This window comes from Pristiophorus japonicus, chromosome 17, assembly GCF_044704955.1.
Source record: "Pristiophorus japonicus isolate sPriJap1 chromosome 17, sPriJap1.hap1, whole genome shotgun sequence".
Classification (NCBI taxonomy): domain Eukaryota; kingdom Metazoa; phylum Chordata; class Chondrichthyes; family Pristiophoridae; genus Pristiophorus; species Pristiophorus japonicus.
The window spans coordinates 18,554,995-18,578,803 of record NC_091993.1 but is presented as its reverse complement, the minus strand read 5'-3'; the positions used below and the strand labels follow the sequence as shown (position 1 = coordinate 18,578,803).

The 23,809-nt window shown below is 47.3% G+C and overlaps 1 protein-coding gene across 1 annotated transcript in view; it reads left to right on the top strand.

Moving 5' to 3' along the window:
* The window catches only part of LOC139228134 (serine/threonine-protein kinase Nek9-like), a 106,118-nt gene that overhangs the window by 22,990 nt on the left and 59,319 nt on the right, over positions 1–23,809 (top strand). Inside the window, exons 7-8 of the mRNA XM_070859327.1 lie at positions 9,482–9,599; positions 10,651–10,867. Coding sequence (XP_070715428.1) covers positions 9,482–9,599; positions 10,651–10,867 — 335 coding nt within the window. The remainder of the gene's footprint in view (positions 1–9,481; positions 9,600–10,650; positions 10,868–23,809) is intronic.

The window sequence follows — 23,809 nt, the reverse complement described above, 5'->3', positions numbered from 1 at the left end:
GCTGGAGCCTCTCCACATGCTACTCAGAAAGGGGTGCGATTGGTTTTGGGGGGACGCCCAGGAACGCGCCTTCAATAAGGCACGCAACCTTCTGTGTTCCAACAATGTTTTGGCTTTCTTTGATCCAGGTAAAAAGCTAGTTCTTACATGTGATGCGTCAGCGTACGGGGTCGGGTGCGTTTTACAACATGTCAATAGTGCGGGCAAATTACAACCCATAGCTTATGCCTCCAGGTCACTTTCGCGGGCGGAGCGCGGGTACGGAATGGTGGAGAAGGAGGCGCTCGCATGCGTGCACGGTGTCAAAAAGATGCACCAATACCTTTTCGGGGCCAAGTTCACGTTAGAAACCGACCACAAGTCCCTCACGTCCCTGCTATCCGAGAGCAAGGCAATAAACGCCAACGCCTCGGCGCGCATTCAATGGTGGGCAGTCATGCTGGCGTCTTACGACTACACCATAAGGCACAGACCAGGCAGAGACAACTATGCCGACGCGCTTAGCAAGCTACCCCTGGTGACCAGGGAAGGGTCTGACGAACAGGACTGTGAGATAGTCATGGCACCATTTGTGCCCAACTTAGTAATGCCCCCAGGGAGGCTCCCCTGAGCCCCTGGCCCACCAAACCGTGGTCGCGGGTGTACGTAGACTATGCGGGCCCATTCATGGGCAAAATGTTCCTCATAGTTGGAGACGCATTTTCTAAGTGGATCGAATGCACCATTTTAAACTCGAGCACCACCTCCACCACTGTGGAGAGCCTTGCAACCATGTTTGAAACGCACGGAATCCCTGACATATTGGTCAGTGATAATGGTCCGTGCTTCACCAGTGCAGAATTCCAAGATTTTATAATTGACCACGGCATAAATCACATTAAGACGGCACCGTTCAAGCCGGCCTCCAACGGCCAGGCGGAGCGAGCAGTGCAAATCATTAAACAAGGCATGCTTAAAATCCAAGGTCCCACGCTGCAGGGCCGCCTGTCGCGACAGCTGCTGGCATACAGATCTCGTCCACATTCATTGACTGGGGTTCCCCCCGCGCAACTGTTGATGAAAAGGACTTTAAAGACAAGGCTCTCATTAATCCTCCCAGACATGCACAAAATTGTTGAGGCAAAGCGCCGTAAGCTAACCGAGTACCATGACCGAAATTCGAGGGGGAGGTGGAATGAGATAGGGGACAAAGTGTTTGTACTAAACCTATGGCAGGGGTCCCAAGTGGCTTGCAGGGACAGTAACGGGAAAGGAAGGAAACAGCCAACTGGTAGTACAAATGGACAATGGCCAAACCTGCCGGAGGCATGTAGACCAAGTCAAAAGCAAATTTACCAACAACACTGCTGAACCAGAGGCAGACTACAATGTGGAACTCACACCACACCTGGTGGACAGACAGAGAGAACAACCTGAGGAAAGGGCAATCCCAGCAGACAGCCCAGGCGAGATACCAACAATCACACTAAACGAAACAGACAGCCCAGGCGAGATACCAGCAATCACACCGAAAGAAAAACAAGCACCAAGGCAAACAACTGAACCACAACTAAGATGTTCCACGCGAGAGCGTAGACCACCTGAGAGACTGAACCTATAAAGACAATAAGACCTTGGGGGAGGGTGATGTCATGTATCTCACACTACTGTACACAACTGTACCTTACCATGCTATACATGACTGTAACTAGATATGACCTGTAACCACCAGCATACCTTACCACCAGGGGTGCACTTGCAGGAGACACTGGATACCTGTCCCAGACAGGTATATAAAGACAGGTCTCAGGCAAGTGTGCCATTCGAGAACTGTGTAATAAAGGTGCAGGTCCTGAGTGACCTTGACTTCAGTGAATCTGTACTGCAGGGACAGGACTTTGCACTTGTAACGTTTCTGCTGCCCACCTTTGGCTCGTTTGCCATGACGGAGTTCCGAGTAGAGTGCTTACTTTGGGAGTCTCGTGTCAGGCATGCAAACAATGTGGCCTGCCCAGCGGAGCTGATCGAGTGTGGTCAGTGCTTCAATGCTGGGAATTTTGGCCTGGTCGAGGACGCTAACGTTGGTGCGTCTGTCCTCCCAGGAGATTTGCAGGATCTTGCGGAGACATCGTTGGTGGTATTTCTCCGCGACTTGAGGTGTCTGCTGTACCTGGTCCATGTCTCTGAGCCATACAGGAGGGCGGGTATTACTACAGCCCTGTAGACCATGAGCTTGGTGGCAGATTTGAGGGCCTGGTCTTCGAACACTCTTTTCCTCAGGTGGCCGAAGACTGCACTGGCGCATTGGAGGTGGTGTTCAATCTTGTCGTCAATGTCTGCCCTTGTTGATGAGCGGCTCCCGTGGTATGGGAAATGGTCCACATTGTCCCGGGCTGGGCCAAGGATCTTGGTGACTGGGGGCAGTGCTGTGCGGCGGGAACAGGTTGGTGGAGGACCTTTGCCTTACGGATGTTTAGTGTAAGGCCCATGCTTTTGTACGCCTCAGTGAATATAAAACAAGGCCCTTACAGAATGCACTGCAATTTTTGCAAAGATATTTTGACCATCTTCATAGAAACAATGGAAAATCATTTAGAGCATGGAGAGTGGGAGGGTAACGATGAATATATTAATACATGGATGTTTTCCTGGTTAGTCCTTGCATAGAAACTCATAATGTGAGTGTTGTTATTAGGCGTCTCTCTGGAGAGGGACTCCATTAAAGAAAGACTTGGATTTATATAGCGCTAATCACGACCACCAGACGTCTCAAAGCGCTTTACAGCCAATGAAGTACTTTTGGAGTGTAGTCACTGTTGTAATATAGGAAAAGCGGCAGCCAATTTGCGCACAGCAAGCTTCCACAAACAGCAATGTGATAATGACCAGATAATCTGTTTCTTTAAAGGGTAAATATTGGCCAGGATCCAGGGGATAACACCCCTGCTGTTCTTTGAAATTGTGCCATGGGATCTTTTACATCCACTTGAGAGGGCAGACGGGGCCTTAGTTTAACATCTCATCTGAAAGAAGGCACCTCTGACAGTGCAGCACTGCACAGGAGTGTCAACTTAGATTTTTTGTGCTCAAGCCCCTGGAGTGGGACTTGAACCCACAACCTTCTGACTCAGAGGTGAGTGTGCTACCCACTGAGCCACGACTGAAAAGGGTGTAGGCACATGGGATTCGGATTACTGCTCATGTGGAGGATAAACACCAATATGAACTTGTTGGGTCAAACAAGCCACGGCTGACACATTAGAAACATAGAAACATAGAAAATAGGTGCAGGAGTAGGCCATTCGGCCCTTCTAGCCTGCACCGCCATTCAATGGCTGAACATGCAACTTCAGTACCCCCTTCCTGCTTTCTCACCATACCCCTTGATTCCCCTAGTAGTAAGGACTTTATCTAACTCCTTTTTGAATATATTTAGTGAATTGGCCTCAACAACTTTCTGTGGTAGAGAATTCCACAGGTTCACCACTCTCTGGGTAAAGAAATTCCTCCTCATCTCGGTCCTAAATGGCTTACCCCTTATCCTTAGACTGTGTCCCCTGGTTCTGGACTTCCCCAACATTGGGAACATTCTTCCTGCATCTAACCTGTCTAACCCCGTCAGAATTTTAAACGTTTCTATGAGGTCCCCTCTCATTCTTCTGAACTCCAGTGAATACAAGCCCAGTTGATCCAGTCTTTCTTGATAGGTCAGTCCCGCCATCCCGGGAATCAGTCTGGTGAACCTTCGCTGCACTCCCTCAATAGCAAGAATGTCCTTCCTCAGGTTAGGAGACCAAAACTGTACACAATACTCCAGGTGTGGCCTCACCAAGGCTCTGTACAACTGTAGCAACACCTCCCTGCCCCTGTACTCAAATCCCCTCGCTATGAAGGCCAACATGCCATTTGCTTTCTTAACCGCCTGCTGTACCTGCATGCCAACCTTCAATGACTGATGTACCATGACACCCAGGTCTCGTTGCACCTCCCCTTTTCCTAATCTGTCACCATTCAGATAATAGTCTGTCTCTCTGTTTTTACCACCAAAGTGGATAACCTCACATTTATCCACATTATACTTCATCTGCCATGCATTTTCCCACTCACCTAACCTATCCAAGTCGCTCTGCAGCCTCATAGCATCCTCCTCGAAGCTCACACTGCCACCCAACTTAGTGTCATCCGCAAATTTGGAGATACTACATTTAATCCCCTCGTTTAAATCATTAATATACAGTGTAAACAGCTGGGGCCCCAGCACAGAACCTTGCGGTACCCCACTAGTCACTGCCTGCCATTCTGAAAAGTCCCCATTTACTCCTACTCTTTGCTTTCTGTCTGACAACCAGTTCTCAATCCATGTCAGCACACTACCCCCAATCCCATGTGCTTTAACTTTGCACATTAATCTCTTGTGTGGGACCTTGTCGAAAGCCTTCTGAAAATCCAAATATACCACATCAACTGGTTCTCCCTTGTCCACTCTACTGGAAACATCCTCAAAAAATTCCAGAAGATTTGTCAAGCATGATTTCCCTTTCACAAATCCATGCTGACTTGGACCTATCATATCACCTCTTTCCAAATGAGCTGCTATGACATCCTTAATAATTGATTCCATCATTTTACCCACTACCGATGTCAGGCTGACCGGTCTATAATTCCCTGTTATCTCTCTCCCTCCTTTTTTAAAAAGTGGGGTTACATTGGCTACCCTCCACTCCATAGGAACTGATCCAGAGTCAATGGAATGTTGGAAAATGACTGTCAATGCATCCACTATTTCCAAGGCCACCTCCTTAAGTACTCTGGGATGCAGTCCATCAGGCCCTGGGGATTTATCGGCCTTCAATCCCATCAATTTCCCCAACACAATTTCCCGACTAATAAGGATTTCCCTCAGTTCCTCCTCCTTACTAGACCCTCCGACCCCTTTTATATCCGGAAGGTTGTTTGTGTCCTCCTCAGTGAATACCGGACCAAAGTACTTGTTCAATTGGTCCGCCATTTCTTTGTTCCCCGTTATGACTTCCCCTGATTCTGACTGCAGGGGACCTACGTTTGTCTTTACTAACCTTTTTCTCTTTACATATCTATAGAAACTTTTGCAATCCGTCTTAATGTTCCCTGCAAGCTTCTTCTCGTACTCCATTTTCCCTGCCCTAATCAAACCCTTTGTCCTCCTCTGCTGAGTTCTAAATTTCTCCCAGTCCCCGGGTTCGCTGCTATTTCTGGCCAATTTGTATGCCACTTCCTTGGCTTTAATACTATCCCTGATTTCCCTTGATAGCCACGGTTGAGCCACCTTCCCTTTTTTATTTTTACGCCAGACAGGAATGTACAATTGTTGTAGTTCATCCATGCGGTCTCTAAATGTCTGCCATTGCCCATCCACAGTCAAGCACATACAAACAAAAGAAATGAGAAAAAAAATCATGAATGGTCTGAAATTTAATAATGGATAACAATATCGTAGGACAAGATTTTAAGTATTTGAATGGATTTTTCTATGAACATGATTGTGTAGATAAGAGGACAAAGCATCTTGTTATTTATACATCTTCCAGTCATTCTCGTGGGCATCGTGTGATTGTACTGAATTTTTAAATAAGTTATTCCTTTTTTGTGCAATGTTTTGCCAGGTTGACTCAATTGGTTCCTGGGATGAGAGGGTTGTCCTGAGAGGAGTGATTGAGTAGATTGGACCGATACTCTCTGGAGTTTAGCAGAATGAGAGGTGATCTCATTGACAAGAAGAAGATTATGAGGCGGATTGACAGGGTAGATGCTGAGAGGTTGTTTCCGCTGGCTGGAGAGCCTAGAACTAGGGGGCATAGTCTCAGGATAAGGGGTCGGCCATTTTAAGGCTGGGATGACGAGGAATTTCTTCACTCAGAGGGTTGTGAATCTTTGGAATTCTCTGCCCCAGAGGGCTGTGGGTGCTGAGTCTCTGAATATATTCAAGGCTGAGATCGATAGATTTTTGGACTTTAGGGGAATCAAGGGATATGGGGATCGGGTGGGAAAGTGGTGTTGAGGTCGAAGATCAGTCATGACCTTATTGAATGGAGGAGCAAGCTCGAAGGGCCATATGGCCAGCTCCTGCTCCTAATTCTTATATTCTTATGTAGCATTCACACTTCTGGGTCAGGTTGTGGGTTCAAGCCCCACTCTAGGGGCCCAAATTTCCCCAACTGCCTAGAGCGGTGTAGTTAGGGGTGGCATGCCGACTTTGTGAGCCAAAAAAAGCGGCAAAAATTAACCTCTCAATTTGGCCGCACCCTCGTCGTCCGAATCCATCGGCATGACGCTGCAGAGCCCGGGGGGGGGGGGGGCAGAGCTTCGGCCGCGGTTGCTCAGCGCAGCCGGCAGGGGGGGCGGGGCTTGGGCCCAGCATTTTGTGAAGTGCCAGCAGGGGGACGCATGACCGTTTGAGTGTACGCGCATGCGCAATGGGTGTTTGAGCGTGCATGCGCATTGGGCAGTCCAGCTTGCGCGCATGCGCAGTGCAACAGGAAGCTTGGCAATCGGCCAATTAAAGCGAGAGCGTCCTCAGCATCATTGGTAATGGACCATATATAAAGGTGAGGTTTGAATATTGATTTTTGTGTGGCTGAGGGAGTGGAAAGGAGTGCTGGATAGGTGAAAGAAAGGTGTGAAGGGTGATTTTTGAACATTATCTGCGTGTGAGTCCAGTAGACAAATGGCGCAAGAGCGTGCAAGACGAACCAAGAATTTCCTCCATGAGGAAGTGGAGAAACGAGTGACTGTAATTGAGGAGAAATAGCTGGAGCTAGATATCAGCAAGAGTGGTGCGTCAAAAGTTTCACCCAAGGAAATGAGAAAAAGATGGAACCTTGTTGCAGAAGAATTCTCCACTGGGGTCAATATCTGGAAGCCAGTGCAAGAAGAAATGGCAGAACATTGGTCAAGTAGTGAGTGTAATTACTATCTTCATCTTTAAATTGAATTGCAATGGAAAATGTGACCATCTGTATGTGTCCCACCCATCAGAAGCACACCATGTCTGAAAATTAATATTTTCATCTTTGCAGAAGAAATTGGCCCACAACAAAAGGGAAAGAACTAGAATAGGAGAAGGGCTGCCAAATCTGCACCAACTGTCACCCCTGGAACAGAGGGTCGCTGCCTTGCTGAGTCGCACCGGCAGAAAAAGAATCAGCTCTGCACAAGCTGGACCCGCACGCGAGGGTGAGGGTGAGTCATTAAAATGCATAGTCGTCCTTCAAATCAACCTGCTGACTGGCCTGCTACGCGTGAGACTACTTAAGCCACCCATCCTGCCCCCTCCTGTGCTGCTAACCATTTGACTGTTCTGTTGTATTTTCCAGAAGAAGAAGACACTTCTCAATATCCTGAAGATCCACCAGAGGATCCAGATGCGTGCGCTCCATACCAAGGCAGGTGGGGGGAGGAGGGGTCCATGGAAATGTGTGCACGGGAGAATGCTGACCGCGATATGGATCAAGACATAGCACAGTGCATCACGCTCCATGAGCTCCTCGGCAACATTCCATGGGTTCACACCTTCCGAGGTCGCGGGTCCCAGTGGCGGTCGGGAAATGCATCTTGGGACATCCAATCCTCCACCGTCCCAGCCTGCGCCTCGCACTGGAGGGGTGCCACTAGGCAGACCCACGGCGAGGGGAAGGAGAAGCCGACCAGTCTCTCCTGAGATGCAGTCTTTAGCAGAGGTTAATCAGGTTGTTTCATTGGGTGAGGAGACCAATGCCCTCACAAGATCACCCGTGGCGGCCGTCAGTGGGGTGCGTGATGAGGTGGCGACACTGTCAGGTGAAATCTCTGCACCAAGACGGGAAGTGAGGGCGGGCATTTCAGAAGGTGTGCAAATGATGGCAGATGCCATGAGGGAGCTAGCTTTTGCAATAAGGGCACAAAGGCCGGATACTCAAATGCCACTCCCACTTCAATCCACGCACCAGCCACCGGTCAGACCCAAATCGGGCCCCCAACCACCCCCCCCCCCCCCACCCGACCCCGACCACCATCACTGACCCTATGAGGAAGTGCACTTTCCCCGAGATGTGGGTGAGGGATAGGTGCAGCCTTTCTTTGCTGCTGTTGTTGTTGTCATTGAAGTGCACTGTACAATTTCCAATAAAAGATATTTTGCATCAAAACTGAATCATGCTCCATTAGGACCACGCAACATTTAGGGCCAACTGTAAAAAGTAAAAATCCCTCACCCCCACAGCCATGCGTGCCTGCCACCCCTAGCCTTGGCGGGAGGGCTAGCCAGCGTGTTCTACAGTCGGCAAGGTAGCACTGCTCTATTTTCAGTCGCTGATTTATCTTCCTTTTATTTTTGGTAATGTTGTGCAGCTGTTGTGCTGAAGATGTTGTAATGTTGTGCTGATGTTGTGAAGGTCTTTAGTGCTTTAGAATCCTCGAACTCACCTCGCCCACTTCCCCTATCCCTGGCTACTTGCACTGATTTCTTAAATGTCGGTAAGGTTTTTCTGTGCCTACAAAAGTGGCCACATACACTGGCCTAAGTTAGTTTGGAGTAACTTTTAGTTGGCCAAATTTGTTTCTATGGCCAGAAGAGGCGTAAGTGACTTGTCATGCCCCCTTCTGGAGAGAACAAACGAAACTAGAAAAAATCCTAACTAACTGACTTACATTGGAGCAAGTTAAATGGGGAAATTTGCAATTTTTAAGTTACTCCAAAAAAAGCTACTTACTCCAAAAAGGACGGGGCAACTCTTGGGGAAATTTAGGCCCTAGGTGCTTGAACACATAATCTAAGCTGTCACCGAGGGAGTGATGCATGGTGGGAGCTGCTGTTTGGATGAGACATTAAACCTGCCTATTCAAGTAGCCAGAAAATATCTCATGGCACTATTTGAAGAACAGGGTCCTGGCTAACATTTATCCCTGAAACAACCCCACCAAAAGCAGGTTAACTGGTCGTTTATCTCAGTACCGAGGATATGAAAGACACAATATCATCTTCTTCTTAGGCTGTCCCCCAGAGTCGAGGATGACTTACTTCCACACTAAATATGAGTTCTCAGGTGACTGATGAGACCAATGTGGGATCTACAGTCTCTGTCACAGGTGGGGCAGACGGTGGTTGGAGGGACGGGTGGGTGGGGTGTTTGGATTGTCGTGCGGTTCCTTCCACTGTTTGTACTTGGCTTCCGCGTGCTCCCGACGACGAGACTCGAGGTGTTCGGTGCCTTCTCGGATGGTTCTCCTCCACTTTGAGCAGTCTTGGGCCAGGGATTCCCAAGAGACTGTGGGGATGTTGCATTTTTTCAAGGAGGCACAATATGATATAAAGTTCTGTCGAGGGGTCGTCGACCTGAAACGTTAACTCTGTTTCTCTCTCTACAGATGCTGCCTGACCCGCTGACTATTTCCAGCATTTTCTGTTTATATTTCAGATTTCCAGCATCCGCAGTATTTAGCTTTTGCACAATCTAAAGCATGTTCTTACTGCTTTTTTTCTTTATAGGAACAAATCTTCCAGCAGTGGTGAATAAAATCATGAAGGGGCAGTTTGCTCCAATCACTAATAATTACAGCACTGAGTTTAAAGCCCTTGTGATGGACATGCTGCAAAAAGAGGCTCAGTAAGTTGCCTCTGATTTCCTCCTGATTAACTGGGGAAAGCGCACTCCCATGGAAGTAATAGCTTGCCTCCTTTGCTATTGCTGATTTCAGTAATCATTTCATCAAGTCTGTAACCACTGCGAGTGCTGTCACTGTGAACGGAGGTATATTGATAATGTTTGACCAGTTTATTGGCATTGTACTGATGCTGGACTGCACCACTGAGTGAGAGTTCAAGTCAGCAGTGCTGTCTGAGTCAGTGAGTCAATTCACCGGGTTATCAAGGAATCTTGTATCGCTATCAGATCTCCAATGCAGCTCATAAAGAGAGTATGTAATAACTAATTGTAAGATCGCCTGTGCTATGGGATCCGCATCATTAACCCCTCTGCTTCCTTCCACCCTCTCCATCACAGCCGCCTCAGGGTGCTGACCTAGTTATCAAAATGCTTCACCGCCAAATCGTCCTACAGGGACTTTTTGCCTGAAGTGGTTAATGTCTGTTGGTGCACAGGGAACGAGTGTCATTGCCTAGCAGTCAGCTTACCTGATAGTTATAATCACCCTAATTGCTGTAAGAAAGATCAGTCGGTCTCAGCTCAGTTTGTGTCTCTTTATTGAGTGTGACACCTTTTCTTTCTCTTTCTCTTTCTCTTCGTGAATTCAGCAACCTCATGATCCCAGCGGATAAGAACATAAGAATTAGGAGCAGGTGTAGACCATTCTGCCCCTCGAGCCTGCTCCGCCATTCAATGAGATCATGGCTGATCTTCGACCTCAACTCCACTTTCCTGCATTATTCCCGTATCCCTTGATTCCCTTAAAGCGAGCACTGGACTGAGATTTGGCTCTGCAGTGTTTATCTGCTTTACCTCTCCTTCAAGGATTGCTGAATTTACCTGCCTGTTTTGTGCAGTCTCTTATACTGTTCCCTTGTTGTTATTGCTCCGACCTGTGATATTCTGCTATCTCTTTTTCTTTCTTTCTCTCTCTTTCTGTCTAGCTGTCTTCCTGGGCTAGTGCGGGGGGGATCTCCACTGAGACTAAGCTCATGTCTTTCACTCGGGGTAGGTATCGGCCCTCTGCTCGTGAGCTGTTGCACATTCGTCTCCCTGGCGCGATGGCAAAATATGAAGAAACTCCAGATTACGAGGAAGGACCAGGGACCGGCCTCCAAAGCAATCTGAGCCACAAGAGAAACGGACGCATGGCTCTTTATTACTTTTGCATGTCTGATCTGAAACTTTGTCCCATTGAAGGATTGCCTGCAAAGATTAAAATTAGACAGGTAGGTGTAATTGAAACATTCCTAATGATTTTATTTAAAAAATGTTTTCTTTTTTAAAAAAAAACTTTATATCGCATTCAACTTGAGGGCTGAGGCTTTCCGTCTCTCCCCTGGTGATGTTTTGGTGGATCTGGGCAGTCGGAGGTCAGGCAGACTTGGAGCGGAGGCCCAAGAGCCCACTTCCCTCGATGTAAATGGCCCCAAATTTAGTGGAGTATCTCTGGGGGGGGGAAGGGGAGGCTGGTTTGGGGGGGGGGAGGGGGCGGGGGTACATCTAGAAGTCCCACCTCACTGACTGCACCTGAACCAAGAGGTCTTGGAAAGGTTAAGACAAAGGGTTTAGCACATCGATTTCCCATAGAAGGAGCCATTAAGCATTTAACCCCACGTAACCGTTTTGGCTCAACCTGGAGGAAACTTTGCAATAGGGGCTTGGTGTTTCCTCTTTGGGCGCAACCCCAAAGTTAGAACTGAAAATATGCCCAACATGGTTCCCGTTTTTTCCGATGTCAAGTTATGTCCAAATATTCTCCCAAATGCATTAGAATACGTCCAAACTTTAAATAAAAGAAAGAAAGACTTGCATTTATATAGCGCCTTTCACTGCCTCAGGACATCCCAAAGCTCTTTACAGCCAATGGAGTGTAGTCACTGTTGTAATGTAGGAAACGCGACAGCCAATTTGCACACAGCAAGCTCCCACAAACAGCAATGTGATAATAACCAGATAATCTGTTTTTGTGATGTTAATTGAGGGGCAAATATTGGCCAGGGATAACTCCCCTGCTCTTCTTCGAAATAGTGTCATGGGATCTTTTACGTCCACTTGAGAGCAGACGAGGCCTCGGTTTAACTTCTCATCCGAAAAACGGCACATCTGACAGTCTAGCACTCCCTCAGTACTGCACTGGTGTCAGCCTAGAGTACAAATCAACATAAATCAGCGAATACAATCAGGGCCCAGGGAAAATGCTGAACCCAAATCATGGCTGCGATGTTTCCTACCGGGTCAGGAGAGAGGCGGGCGACTTCAGGTGCGGATTGTAACCCCGCTCCAGGTTGCAGACCGCTCTGTTGAAGTGATTTTACCTTGATTGGGCTTATTAAGCCAGCCCTGCGAAATTCCTGGCCAATTAAAAGGAAGCAGGTCCGATGACATCATTTGATGATGCATCATTAGTCGTTTCCTTAAAGGGACTATGTCCACATTCATTTTGACAGTTGTGCTGTCAGTGTTCTGCAGCATTGAGCTGCTGTAAACACTGCCAAGCACTGCACAAAGGTGCATGGCTGCACCAACGCTCTCCCATCACTCCTTCCAGATGCTTATGGAGGGAGTCACAGCATGCAGGGAGGTTCCCTTCCCTTCCAATGGACGGAAGCTGTGCCACTCATCACATCCCTATCACTCTGCCTTCCCTACCCTACTCCTGCACATCCTTAGTCACACCAACTTACCTCCACCCATCCCTCTCTATCTACATTATCATATCCCCATCTCACTAGCCATCCCACACACTCACCCTCAACCTTGTCTAATCATACCAACTAATAACGCACAAGGGTAGGCATTTGGGTCTTTTAGCCAATGTTTATGTAGAGTTTCAGCTAATGTGAAACATTGAAACACTTTGCCTTCTTGGACAGATTTGTGTGCACCTTCGGAAGTGGCTTAGTGAAGTGAATTGTGAGACATAACGGTATCCCCTGCAATGGTGATGAGTGTGAAAGGAATGGCTATGGCATTGCATGGATGCCTAATGGTGCTGGTGTGGGGTGGTGTCAAACTGACGCATCATGTGGCAGCATCAAGTGAAGTAAATGTGGCCATGGTGAGGCCATCCCTGGCCTCCCGGTCCGCAATAAGGTCATTTGCTAATGCCCTGTATCCTGTGCAGCATCAGGTGATTATGGACTAGGTTGGTATTGTTGTTGGTGATGCTAGTGTGCCTAGGGATGTTGATGTTGGGGCTGATCATGGTGGGATTCTGAGGACCAAGGTGATATTTTTTCAAGTGATGCTGCTGGAATAGATGGCAGCTGAAGTTGAGATGACAGAAGTGAGCTGTCAGTGGTGAGGAGGTAACATGGATAGAGAGTTTACTCCAAACACTTCCAACCTTCCTAAAGCTGAAAAGTGAATTCCAAATCCTGACGGCTCCAGCTTCTAACATTGGAAAGTGAACAGCTGTGAAATGGTAGCTTTTATACCACTTTTGCAGCTGTCGCCTATTCAAAGCAATGGAGAGTTATTGAAAGCCCCACCTACTTACCGAACGTGATCCCCGAGCAACATGAAAGTTGTCAAAAAGTTGGGAAAATGGTTAGTAGCTGTTAAAATGCTGCTTAAATACCCTTAAACAGCTTCTTAAGTATTTCAATTGCCTGACCCGCTGCTGTGTGCCAGATCTGCAAAGCGCAGGCAGAGATGGCACTTGGGAAACTTACAAGGAGGCGGGTTCCGAGCAGAATACAGCTCCACTGTTCATCTTTTAGATTTTGACAGCGGACCTGCCTCCGAATCCACCATCTGAGCGCTGACAAAATCCAGCCCCGTATATTTCTTCTTTAAGTATGAGAATTTGGGGGCGGAATTAGGGTACTTTGCGCCTCCCATTAGCACCCCCAGGTTGGGGGGGGGGGGGGGGCGGGGTGTAACGGGGCGCAATGAGTTTTTGCCCGGGTGTGGCGTGAACAGCGCCTCCCGCTAAATTGGGCAGGGGTTTTGCGACGGCGCTAACACATAGCGTCTCGCTCGGCTGCGCCTGGTGATGCTGACGTTATCACCGTGCGCAGCACCCTGTTACTGCCCCGGAAGATAAATTCGCTATCGCCACCCCGTTTTACCGCCTGCCGCTGACAGTCGGGAATCGCCTGGAGGACCGTTATTTCACGGCGCCAGCATCAGGTACATTTTTAGTCAGCCGTTAACGGTTGCTGCTTACTTGCACATAGGTAGACAGACGTTTTGGCAGATTTCACCGATTGACAGTTGAAAGCTATTAAAGATATATGACTTTCATTGAGGGCAGGTTTGAAAGTCCAACATTTATATAGTTTCATGGGGGCTGTGGTGGCACTCGACCTCATGCTCCGATGTCACCGTCGGAGGCAACTTACGCCGAGAGAAAGAGAGCAAAACGTGGGCAGAGGGAGTAGGGCCAATAGGGCTGTCAACAGGAGACCTTACCCTCCCAGGGTATTTCGGCAGCAGTTCTCCTACATCAGTGTGTTCGAAGGCTGGGCTTCAGCAAGGACATGGTCACCGAGCTCTGCCACCTCCTGCAACCAGGCCTCGAGCCTCAGAGCAGGGTGAGGACAGCTCGCTCAGTGGCAGTCAAGGGCACCATCGCACTCAATTTCCAAGCCAGCAGATCCTTCCAATGTGCAACAGGAGACATCTCCAACATCTCCCAGTTCGCCGTCCATTGCTCCATCCGTGAGGTCACAGATGCTCTGTACATAGAAACATAGAAAATAGGTGCAGGAGCAGGCCATTCAGCCCTTCGAGCCTGCACCGCCATTCAATGAGTTCATGGCTGAACATGAAACTTCAGTACCCCCTTCCTGCTTTCTCGCCATAGCCCTTGATCCCCCGAGTAGTAAGGACTTCATCTAACTCCCTTTTGAATATATTTAGTGAATTGGCCTCAACTACTTTCTGTGGTAGAGAATTCCACAGGTTCACCACTCTCTGGGTGAAGAAATTCCTCCTCATCTCGGTCCTAAATGGCTTACCCCTTATCCTCAGACTGTGACCCCTGGTTCTGGACTTCCCCAACATTGGGAACATTCTTCCTGCATCTAACCTGTCTAAACCCGTCAGAATTTTAAACGTTTCTATGAGGTCCCCTCTCATTCTTCTGAACTCCAGTGAATACAAGCCCAGTTGATCCAGTCTTTCTTGATAGGTCAGTCCCGCCATCCCGGGAATCAGTCTGGTGAATCTTCGCTGCACTCCCTCAATAGCAAGAATGTCCTTCCTCAAGTTAGGAGACCAAAACTGTACACAATACTCCAGGTGTGGCCTCACCAAGGCCCTGTACAACTGTAGCAACACCTCCCTGCCCCTGTACTCAAATCCCCTCGCTATGAAGGCCAACATGCCATTTGCTTTCTTAACCGCCTGCTGTACAGAAGGAGAAGGGACTACATTTCTTTCCCCATAACCAGAGAGAAGCAGCTGGAGCGTGCATGTGGCTTGGCCAGGATAGCGGGCTTCCCCATGGTACAGGGTGCCATTCAAAGGACCCACGTCGCTTAGCGGGCACCAAATAACAATGCTGAGGTATTCCATAACTGCAATGGCTACCACTGAATGCGCAGCTGGTGTGCGACCACACACTCCGAATCCTCACCGTCAATGCCCGCTATCCTGACAGCAACCATGGTGCGTTCATCCTGTGCCAGACCGCTGGCTGGTGGGGGGACAAGTGCTATCCGCTCTCCACCTGGCTCATGACTCCCCTCTGCAACCCCAACACTTGTGCCCAGCACTCATATAATGAGAGCCATGCTGCCACCAGGAACATCATTGAACAGACCATCGGAGTGCTCAGGCAACAGTTCCGCTGTCTTGACCGCTCAGAAGTCGTCCTCCGGTACTCGGCTGAGCAGGTGTCCCTTTTCATCATCGTCTGCTGCATGCTGCACAACTTGGCCATCACGTGGGCATGGCTATTGCCACCAGGCATAGTCACACCACCTCAGCAGGTGGAGGAGGAGTAGGAGGAGCACCCCAAACGGGGCGGGCTGTAATATCCCCCATCATTCACATTATATACGCAAGGTGTAATACTCCCGCTACCCTCTTTACATTTTATTATTATGAAACGATGTTCCATGTGCTCACAGTAAATTGGAGGATACACTATATTATAATGTGTTTAATCATGTTTAACTAACTTACTGGAATTCTTTGAGGATATAACGAGCATGGTGGATAGAGGTGTACCGATGGATGTGGTGTATTTGGATTTCCAAAAGGCATTCGATAAGGTGCCACACAAAAGGTTACTGCAGAAGATAAAGGTACGCGGAGTCAGAGGAAATGTATTAGCATGGATAGAGAATTGGCTGGCGAACAGAAAGCAGAGAGTCGGGATAAATGGGTCCTTTTCCAGTTGGAAATCAATGGTTAGTGATGTGCCACAGGGATCGGTGCTGGGACCACAACTGTTTACAATATACATAGATGACCTAGAAGAGGGGACAGAGTGTAGTGCAACAAAATTTGCAGATGACACTAAGATTAGTGGGAAAGCGGGTTGTGTCGAGAACTCAGAGAGGCTGCAAGGAGATTTGGATAGGTTAAGCGAATGGGCTAAGGTTTGACAGATGGAATACAATGTCGGAAAGTGTGAGGTCATCCACCTTGGGAAAAAAAACAGTAAAAGGGAATATTACTTGAATGGGGAGAAATTACAACATGCTGTGGTGCAGAGGGACCTGGGGGTCCTTGTGCATGAATCCCAAAAGGTTAGTTTGCAGGTGCAGCAGGTAATCAGGAAGGCAAATGGAATGTTGGCCTTCATTGCGAAAGGGATGGAGTACAAAAGCAGGGAGATGTTGCTGCAACTGTATAAGGTATTGGTAAGGCCGCACCTGGAGTACTGCGTGCAGTTTTGGTCACCTTACTTAAGGAAGGATATACTAGCTTTGGAAGGGGTACAGAGACGATTCACTAGGCTGATTCCAGAAATGAGGGGGTTACCTTATGATGATAGATTGAGTAGACTGGGTCTTTACTCGTTGGAGTTCAGAAGGATGAGGGGTGATCTTATAGAAACATTTAAAATCATGAAAGGGATAGACAAGATAGAGGCAGAGAGGCTGTTTCCATTGGTGGGGGAGACTAGAACTAGGGGGCACAGCCTCAAAATACGGAGGAGCCAATTTAAAACCGAGTTGAGAAAGAATTTCTTCTCCCAGAGGGTTGTGAATCTGTGGAATTCTCTGCCCAAGGAAGCAGTTGAGGCTAGCTCATTGAATGTTTTCAAGTCAAAGATAGATAGATTTTTAACCAATAAGGGAATTAAGGGTTACAGGGAGCGGGCGGGTAAGTGGAGCTGAGTCCACAGCCAGATCAGCCATGATCTTATTGAATGGCGGAGCAGGCTCGAGGGGCTAGATGGCCTACTCCTGTTCCTAATTCTTATGTTCTTATAATGACAGGAGCATTACATCATGCAATGCATTATTCCGCAGATAAGGCAGAGCTGCGTTTAATCCGCCTGTCTTTTTTAAGATCACAAAGTCTAATTGCTTTAAATAATTCTGGGGTCAGTTGGAGGTGACTTGCTGTTGCTGAGGAAGTTGTATATGTTGGCAGCGGCTTCAAAACCCCTTGCTCCTCCTGGGGAGAACCCAAGTCATTCGGGTGAGAGGAAACCAGCAGGAAATGGGTGGCCCTTTTCATCGGTATTTTTAAGCTGCCATTGGCTAATTGGTAGGTTCCCTATCTGTTAGGAACAAAGGAACAGGAGGAGATCATTCAGCCTCTCGAGCCTGTTCCGCCATTCAATGAGATCACGGCTGATCTGCGACCTAACTCCATATTCCCGTCTGTGCCCCATATCCCTTAATACCTTTGATCAACAAAAATCTTACCAATCTCCGATTTAAAATTAATAATTGCCATTTGCAGAAGAGAATTCCAAACTTCTACCACCCTTTGTGTGTAGAAGTGTTTCCTAATTTCACTCCTGAAAGTTCTGGGTCTAATTTTTAGACAATGCCCCCTAGTCCTAGACTCCCCAACCAGCGGAAATAGTTTCTCTTGATCTACGCTTTCTGTTTCCCTTAATATCTTGAAAACTTCGATCAGATCACCCCTTAACCTTCTAAATTCTAGGGATTACAGCCCTAATTTGTGTAATCGCTCCTCGTAACTTAACCCTTGAAGTCCGGGTATCATTCTGGTAAACCTACGCGGCACTCCCTCCAAGGTCAGTATATTCTTCCAACGGTGTGGTGCCCAGAGCTGCTCGCAGTGCTCCAGGTGTGGTCTAACCAGGGTTTTATACAGCTGCAGCATAAACTCTACCCCCTGGTATTCTAGTCCTCTAGATATAAAGGCCAGCATTCCATTAGCCTTTCTGATTATTTTCTGTACCTGTTCATGACATTTTAATGACCCATGTACCTGGACCCCCAAGTTTCTTTGGTTCTCCACTGTTTTTAGCTTTTCACCATTTAGAAAGTATCCTGTTCTATCCTATTTAGGTCCAAAGTGGATGACCTCACATTTGCTTACATTGAAATCCACTTGCCACAGTTTTGCCCAATCACTTAACCCATCGATATCCCTTTGTAATTTTATGCTTCCATCTACACTGCCTGCAATGCTGTTTATCTTTGTGTCATCGGCAAATGTGGATATATGACTTTCTATGCCATCATTAAAGTCGTTAATAAATATTGTGAATAGTTGAGGCCCCAACATAGATCCCTGCGGGACACCACTAGTCACATCCTGCCAATTAGAGTACCTGCCCATTATCCCCACTGCCTGTGTCCTGCCGTTCAAACAATTTCCTAACCAGCTCAATAACATGTCCTCAATCCCAGGGGCTCCTACCTTAGTTAGCAGGCTCTTATGTGGGACTTTATCAAATGCCTTCTGGAAATCCAAATAAATAACATCCTTAGACATTTCCCTGTCCCTACTTTAGTTACCTCTTCAGTTATGATTCATTGTTGTTTTATTAAAATGTTATTCAGACAATCAGGAGCAAATGTCACACTTCCAAGTGTTACGGATGTTTTAGATGAAAAAAAATTATATCGAGAGTGAGATATATTATATTTCACGTGATCCCTTTAATCTCTCCACTTTCACTAGATTATCCTTTAATTATTATGCATTATTTTTAGGTTAAATGACATTGCCCAACACATGCCAATGAGAGATGTTAGGGCTAAAGTATTTTATAAGATATAAACTCAACAGGGGAAAAATTCGGGTCGTTTGCACCTCCCATTAGCGTCCCCGGGGGCACTAACGGGGCGCAAACGCTTGTCGCCCGGGCGTGGCGCCGCTACCGATTCCCGTGAAATTCCGCAGCAGCTTAGCGACGGTGCTAACCGGTAGTGCCCCGCTCCTACCGGTAGCACTCCAGGCTGGTGGGCCGGCGATGCCCGTGACTGCTTCACGGGGCGCTTACCGGGCTGTCGGCCACTCGCGGGGCAACAGTTAAAGGAGTGGTGCGGCACTGACATTTTTTTTAAATGGCCAACTTACCTTCAGATCGCGGGATCCATGCTGCGATCTTGCAGGCCGGCACTCCGCTTGTGTGCTGGTCTGCTGCCACAGCACCCCGCTCCCTGGTGGTCTAGCGATGGCCCCCTTCTCTCTCCTGCAGAGTCGACAGCTTGGCCCTCCCCTTTAACAGACACATAGAAACATAGAAAATAGGTGCAGGATTAGGCCATTCGGTCCTTCGAGCCTGCACCACCATTCAATATGATCATGGCTGATCATGCAACTCTAGTACCCCATTCCTGCTTTCTCTCCATATCCCTTGATCCCTTTAGCCGTAAGTGCCACATCTAACTCCCTTTTGAAAATATCTAACGAACTGGCCTCAACAACTTTCTGTGGTAGAGAAATCCACAGGTTCACAATTCTCTGAGTGAAGAAGTTTCTCATCTCGGTCCTAAATGGCTTACCCCTTGCCCTTAGACTGTGACCCCTGGTTCTGGGCTTCCCCAACAGCAGGAACACTCTTCCTGCATCTAACCTGTCCAATCCCGTCAGAATTTTATATGTGGAGGCCCCTGTCTTCCCACCAGCGCTAAGCATCCCTCCGCGTAGCGCTGGAAAATTCGCGTTGCTTTGTGCCCCAGTCCCGCCCTCCGAGAGGAAGTGGAGCGCCAGATATTATGCTGCACTTCCTCTCGGGTACCGAATATTCAGCCCAATTAACAAAAGCTTATGAATGAATCAACTTAGTAACAAATTTATGATTGGAGCTAAACAACAAATAAACAGTAAATGCGGATAACATGAGAGTGCATCACAGTGATGGGTATTTCCTTCACACCACCTTCAGCAGTTAACCAGCAGGGGGAGCCCTGCCTCAAAAGGTGCATTCAACATCCGAATTTTCCCTGTGTTTCATTTGCCCCTTTCACCAGCAGATGGCCCACGAATAATTCAGATATTATTCTGCACTCTCTATACTTCATATTTTTACAGCAGACGCAAACCTGTTTTTGTTTGCAACTTTCATGATTTATTTTGCTGGTGTACTTAGCCGTAATTTCATAAATAATTTCTATGTAAAATAGGATTTTATACTTTTTTTTGTCTTACCCTTGGAGTTGTTGAAACGTGATTACCTCAAGATGTGGTGCACTACTTTGAACCCAGAGCAGTTAGAGTAAACCTCCAGAGAAGAATTACTCAGAAATGAACTGTAAATAATACAGGAGAGTTAATGGCAGCAAACAGAGAACCTAGACTAACATTGCCAACTCTGATTGGACGTATTCCTGGAGGTCTCATCACATGACCTCCCGCTTCCAATCAGCCCACCCAATCCAAAAGCCTTTTCGCCACCAGTTTTAGAACTAGTGAATGAAAGTGTTTGAAGAAAATGAAACAATTTTTTTAATGCTCCAATGAATTTTCTTCCGGGTTGCTTGCAGCAATGTCCAGAAGATTAATTTTTAATTTCTGTTCATCTGGAGTTGGATGAGCAGAAATGTTCTCCAATTGAATATTGGGAAGACGGAAGCCATTGTTTTCGTTCCCCGCCACAAATTCCGTTCCCTAGCAACTGACTCCATCCCTCTCCCCAACTCCTGTCTGAGTCTGAACCATGCTCTTCGCAAATTTGGTGCCATATTTGATCCTGAAATGAGCTTCCAACCACATATCCGCAGCGTAACTAAGACCGCCTATTTCCACCTCCATAACATCTCCCGTCTCCACCCTTGCCTCAGCTTATCCGCTGCTGAAACCCTCATCCGTGCCTTTGTTACATCTGGACTTGAATATTCCAATGCACTCCTGGCTGGCTTCCCACATTCTACCCGACGTAAACTAAAGGTGATCCAAAACCCAGCTACCCGTGTCCTAACTCGCACCAAGTCCCGCTCCCTGTGCTCGCCGACCTACATTGGCTCCCGGTTAAGCAACGCCTCGATTGCAAAATTTTCATCCTTGTTTTCAAATCCCTCAATGGCCTTGCCCCTCCTTATCTCTGTAATCTCCTCCAGCCCCACAATCCCACTGAGATGCCTGCGTTCCTCTGATTCTGCTCCCTTGAGCATCCCCGATTATAATCGTTCAACCATTGGTGGCCGTGTCTTCTGTTGCCTCGGCCCCAAGCTCTGGAGCTCCCTCCCTAAACCCCTCCACCTCTTCACTTATCTTTCCTCCTTCAAGATGCTCCTTAAAATCTACCTCTTTGACCAAACTTTTGGTCACCTGCACTAATTTCTTCTTGTGTGGCTCTGTCAAATTTTTTGTCTCATAATAATCCTGTGAAGCGCCTTGGGACATTTCACTACATTAAAGACACTATATAAATACAAGTTGTTGTTGTTTTTCCGAGAGACCCCAGTACAATCCTGGAGGCTTGGCAACCTGGCTCCAGAGTCATGTTGGACAGAATGATGGTGCATGGACTTGAAACCAAAATCTGAGAAACAAGCCCCAGAATAACAGAATTTTGAATTAAAACCTACTCCACCAAAGCCATAGATCTGCGAGGTACTCTCACTAAATTCAACTGCACCAACAGCTTTATGAAATTCTATGTGCGGATTGCCGTGGAAAACTGCACCAACCAGCATGTTGAGGAGACACAGATCATCAGCTTCTGAGCTCCTTCCAAAATCCCTGCAGTCCTACCGCTGTGTCCTCCAATCGTTACTTAAATAATCCCAGGCTTTCTTCCTCCACTCCACAATGCCGGGATCTGTTCTCCATATTGATCACTCATTGTCTGAAGAGCTTCCTGATATCGGGCCTGAATTTACCTTATACTAGTTTGAACCCTGTGGCCCTTGTCCTACTCGCACAATTTAATTTGAAATAATTTTCCCAATTTACTTTTTCCACATTGCTTGCTGTCTGAGATTATCTCTCGGTCGTCCCCTTTTAAGGCTGAAATCTTTCTCCAATCTTTCGTGATAACTGAAGTTACCACTGAACTGAAGTTTCTCCTGCGCGAGCGATGATTCTCCTGCGTTAGCGAAGATTCTGCTGCGTTCGTGAAGATTCTCCTGAGTTAGTGAGATTTTGCTCTGCACTGCCTCCAGTGCTTGAATAGCTCCCCTGTATTTCAGTGGCCAGAGCTGGACCCAGTACTTGAGGTGCAGCTTGGCCAGGATACTGTGCAGGTTGAGTTTGACTTCCTTTGACTTGCACTCTTCTGTTTGGTCTGTATAGTTAAACGTTGATTGCTGCTCTATGTTGGTTGAACGTGTTGAGCGTCAAGTCTACTAAGACCCGTAGACGCCTGCTTCATCCTTAGCCCCGTTCATGGAGTATATGCATCACACATTTTTCCTTCCAACTCGCAGTACTTTGTACTTGTCTTTAACTTTCATCTGTCACTTACACACTTTGTTCAAATCATTTAGTATTTTCTGAGGTGTTTCCTCAGAATCAACTGTTTCTCCTCGATGCGATTTATGAAACCAAAACAGGGAATCAGAATACGAAAGAGACAGGTGTAACTAGCACTCCATATCTGCCTCAGATTGAACCCAACAAGCCACACACCACAACATTAGAATCTAACTGCCCTTCAATAAAGGAGTGTATGCAGCACAGGGCAATGCTGCACATCTCTGCAGTACCAGAGAGCAACTCTGAGATCCAGGCACAGCAGAAGACAGTCAATAAATTAAAATAGACTTTGTACAAACCAACAAGAATTTAGCAACGCCAACTAACTTTGCAACAAAGGGAAAGGCTCCCAGCAGGATAATCACAGAAATTTACAGCCCATTGTGTCCTCGTTTTTACAGCCAGTGAGATACTTTTGGAGTGTAGTCACTGTTGTAATGTGGGAAACGCAGCAACCAATTTGCACACTGCAAGCTCCCACAAACTGTTTTTGTTATGTTGATTGAGGGATAAATATTGGCCAGGACACTGGGGATAACTCCCCTGCTCTTCTTCAAAATAGTGCCATGGGATCTTTTACATCTACCTGAGAGCAGACAGTGCCTCAGTTTAAAGTCGCATCTGAAAGATGGCACTTCCAACAGTGCAGCACTCCCTCAGCACTGCAGTGTCAGCCTAGATTTACGTGCTCAAGCCCCTGGAGTGGGATTCGAACCCACAACCTTCTGACTCAGAGGCAAGTGTGCTACCCACTGAGCGACGGCCGACACTTAACGATGTGAAGCTGAGTTGAAATATCATGGAATTTAAATAGCTTCACTAAATAGTACACACAGGAATGTAACGTATTTGACCAGTGTGCTTAAGATACACAAGAATTTCAGGACCTTAAAGAAGCTATAAGAATGACTGGAGAAGGACATTGAAGAGTAGCTGGTCTGCAGTAAGGCAGCTGTTCTGAGGTGAAATTGGAACATGTTTGCAGCCAAGATCAAACCCAACACGGCACAAAAATAAACAAATGTTCTCTTTCCAGCACTAATCTCCCACATCTTAATGAGGTCAGAACCTTTCAAGAGCAGTTCACAGATAGCTTGAAGCACTCAACTACAACAGAAGGAGATAGTCTTTTGGATGATATGAGTTGATTGATGGGATGCTATGAGTTGATCGGCACCCCATCCAGCACCTGAAATATTCACGCTCTCCACCACCGGCGCACCGTGGCTGTAGTGTGTACCATCTACAAGATGCACTGCAGCAACTTGCCAAGGCTTCTTTGGCAGCACCTCCCAAACCTGCGACCTCTACCACCTAGAAGGACAAGGGCAGCAGGCGCATGGGAACATCACCACCTC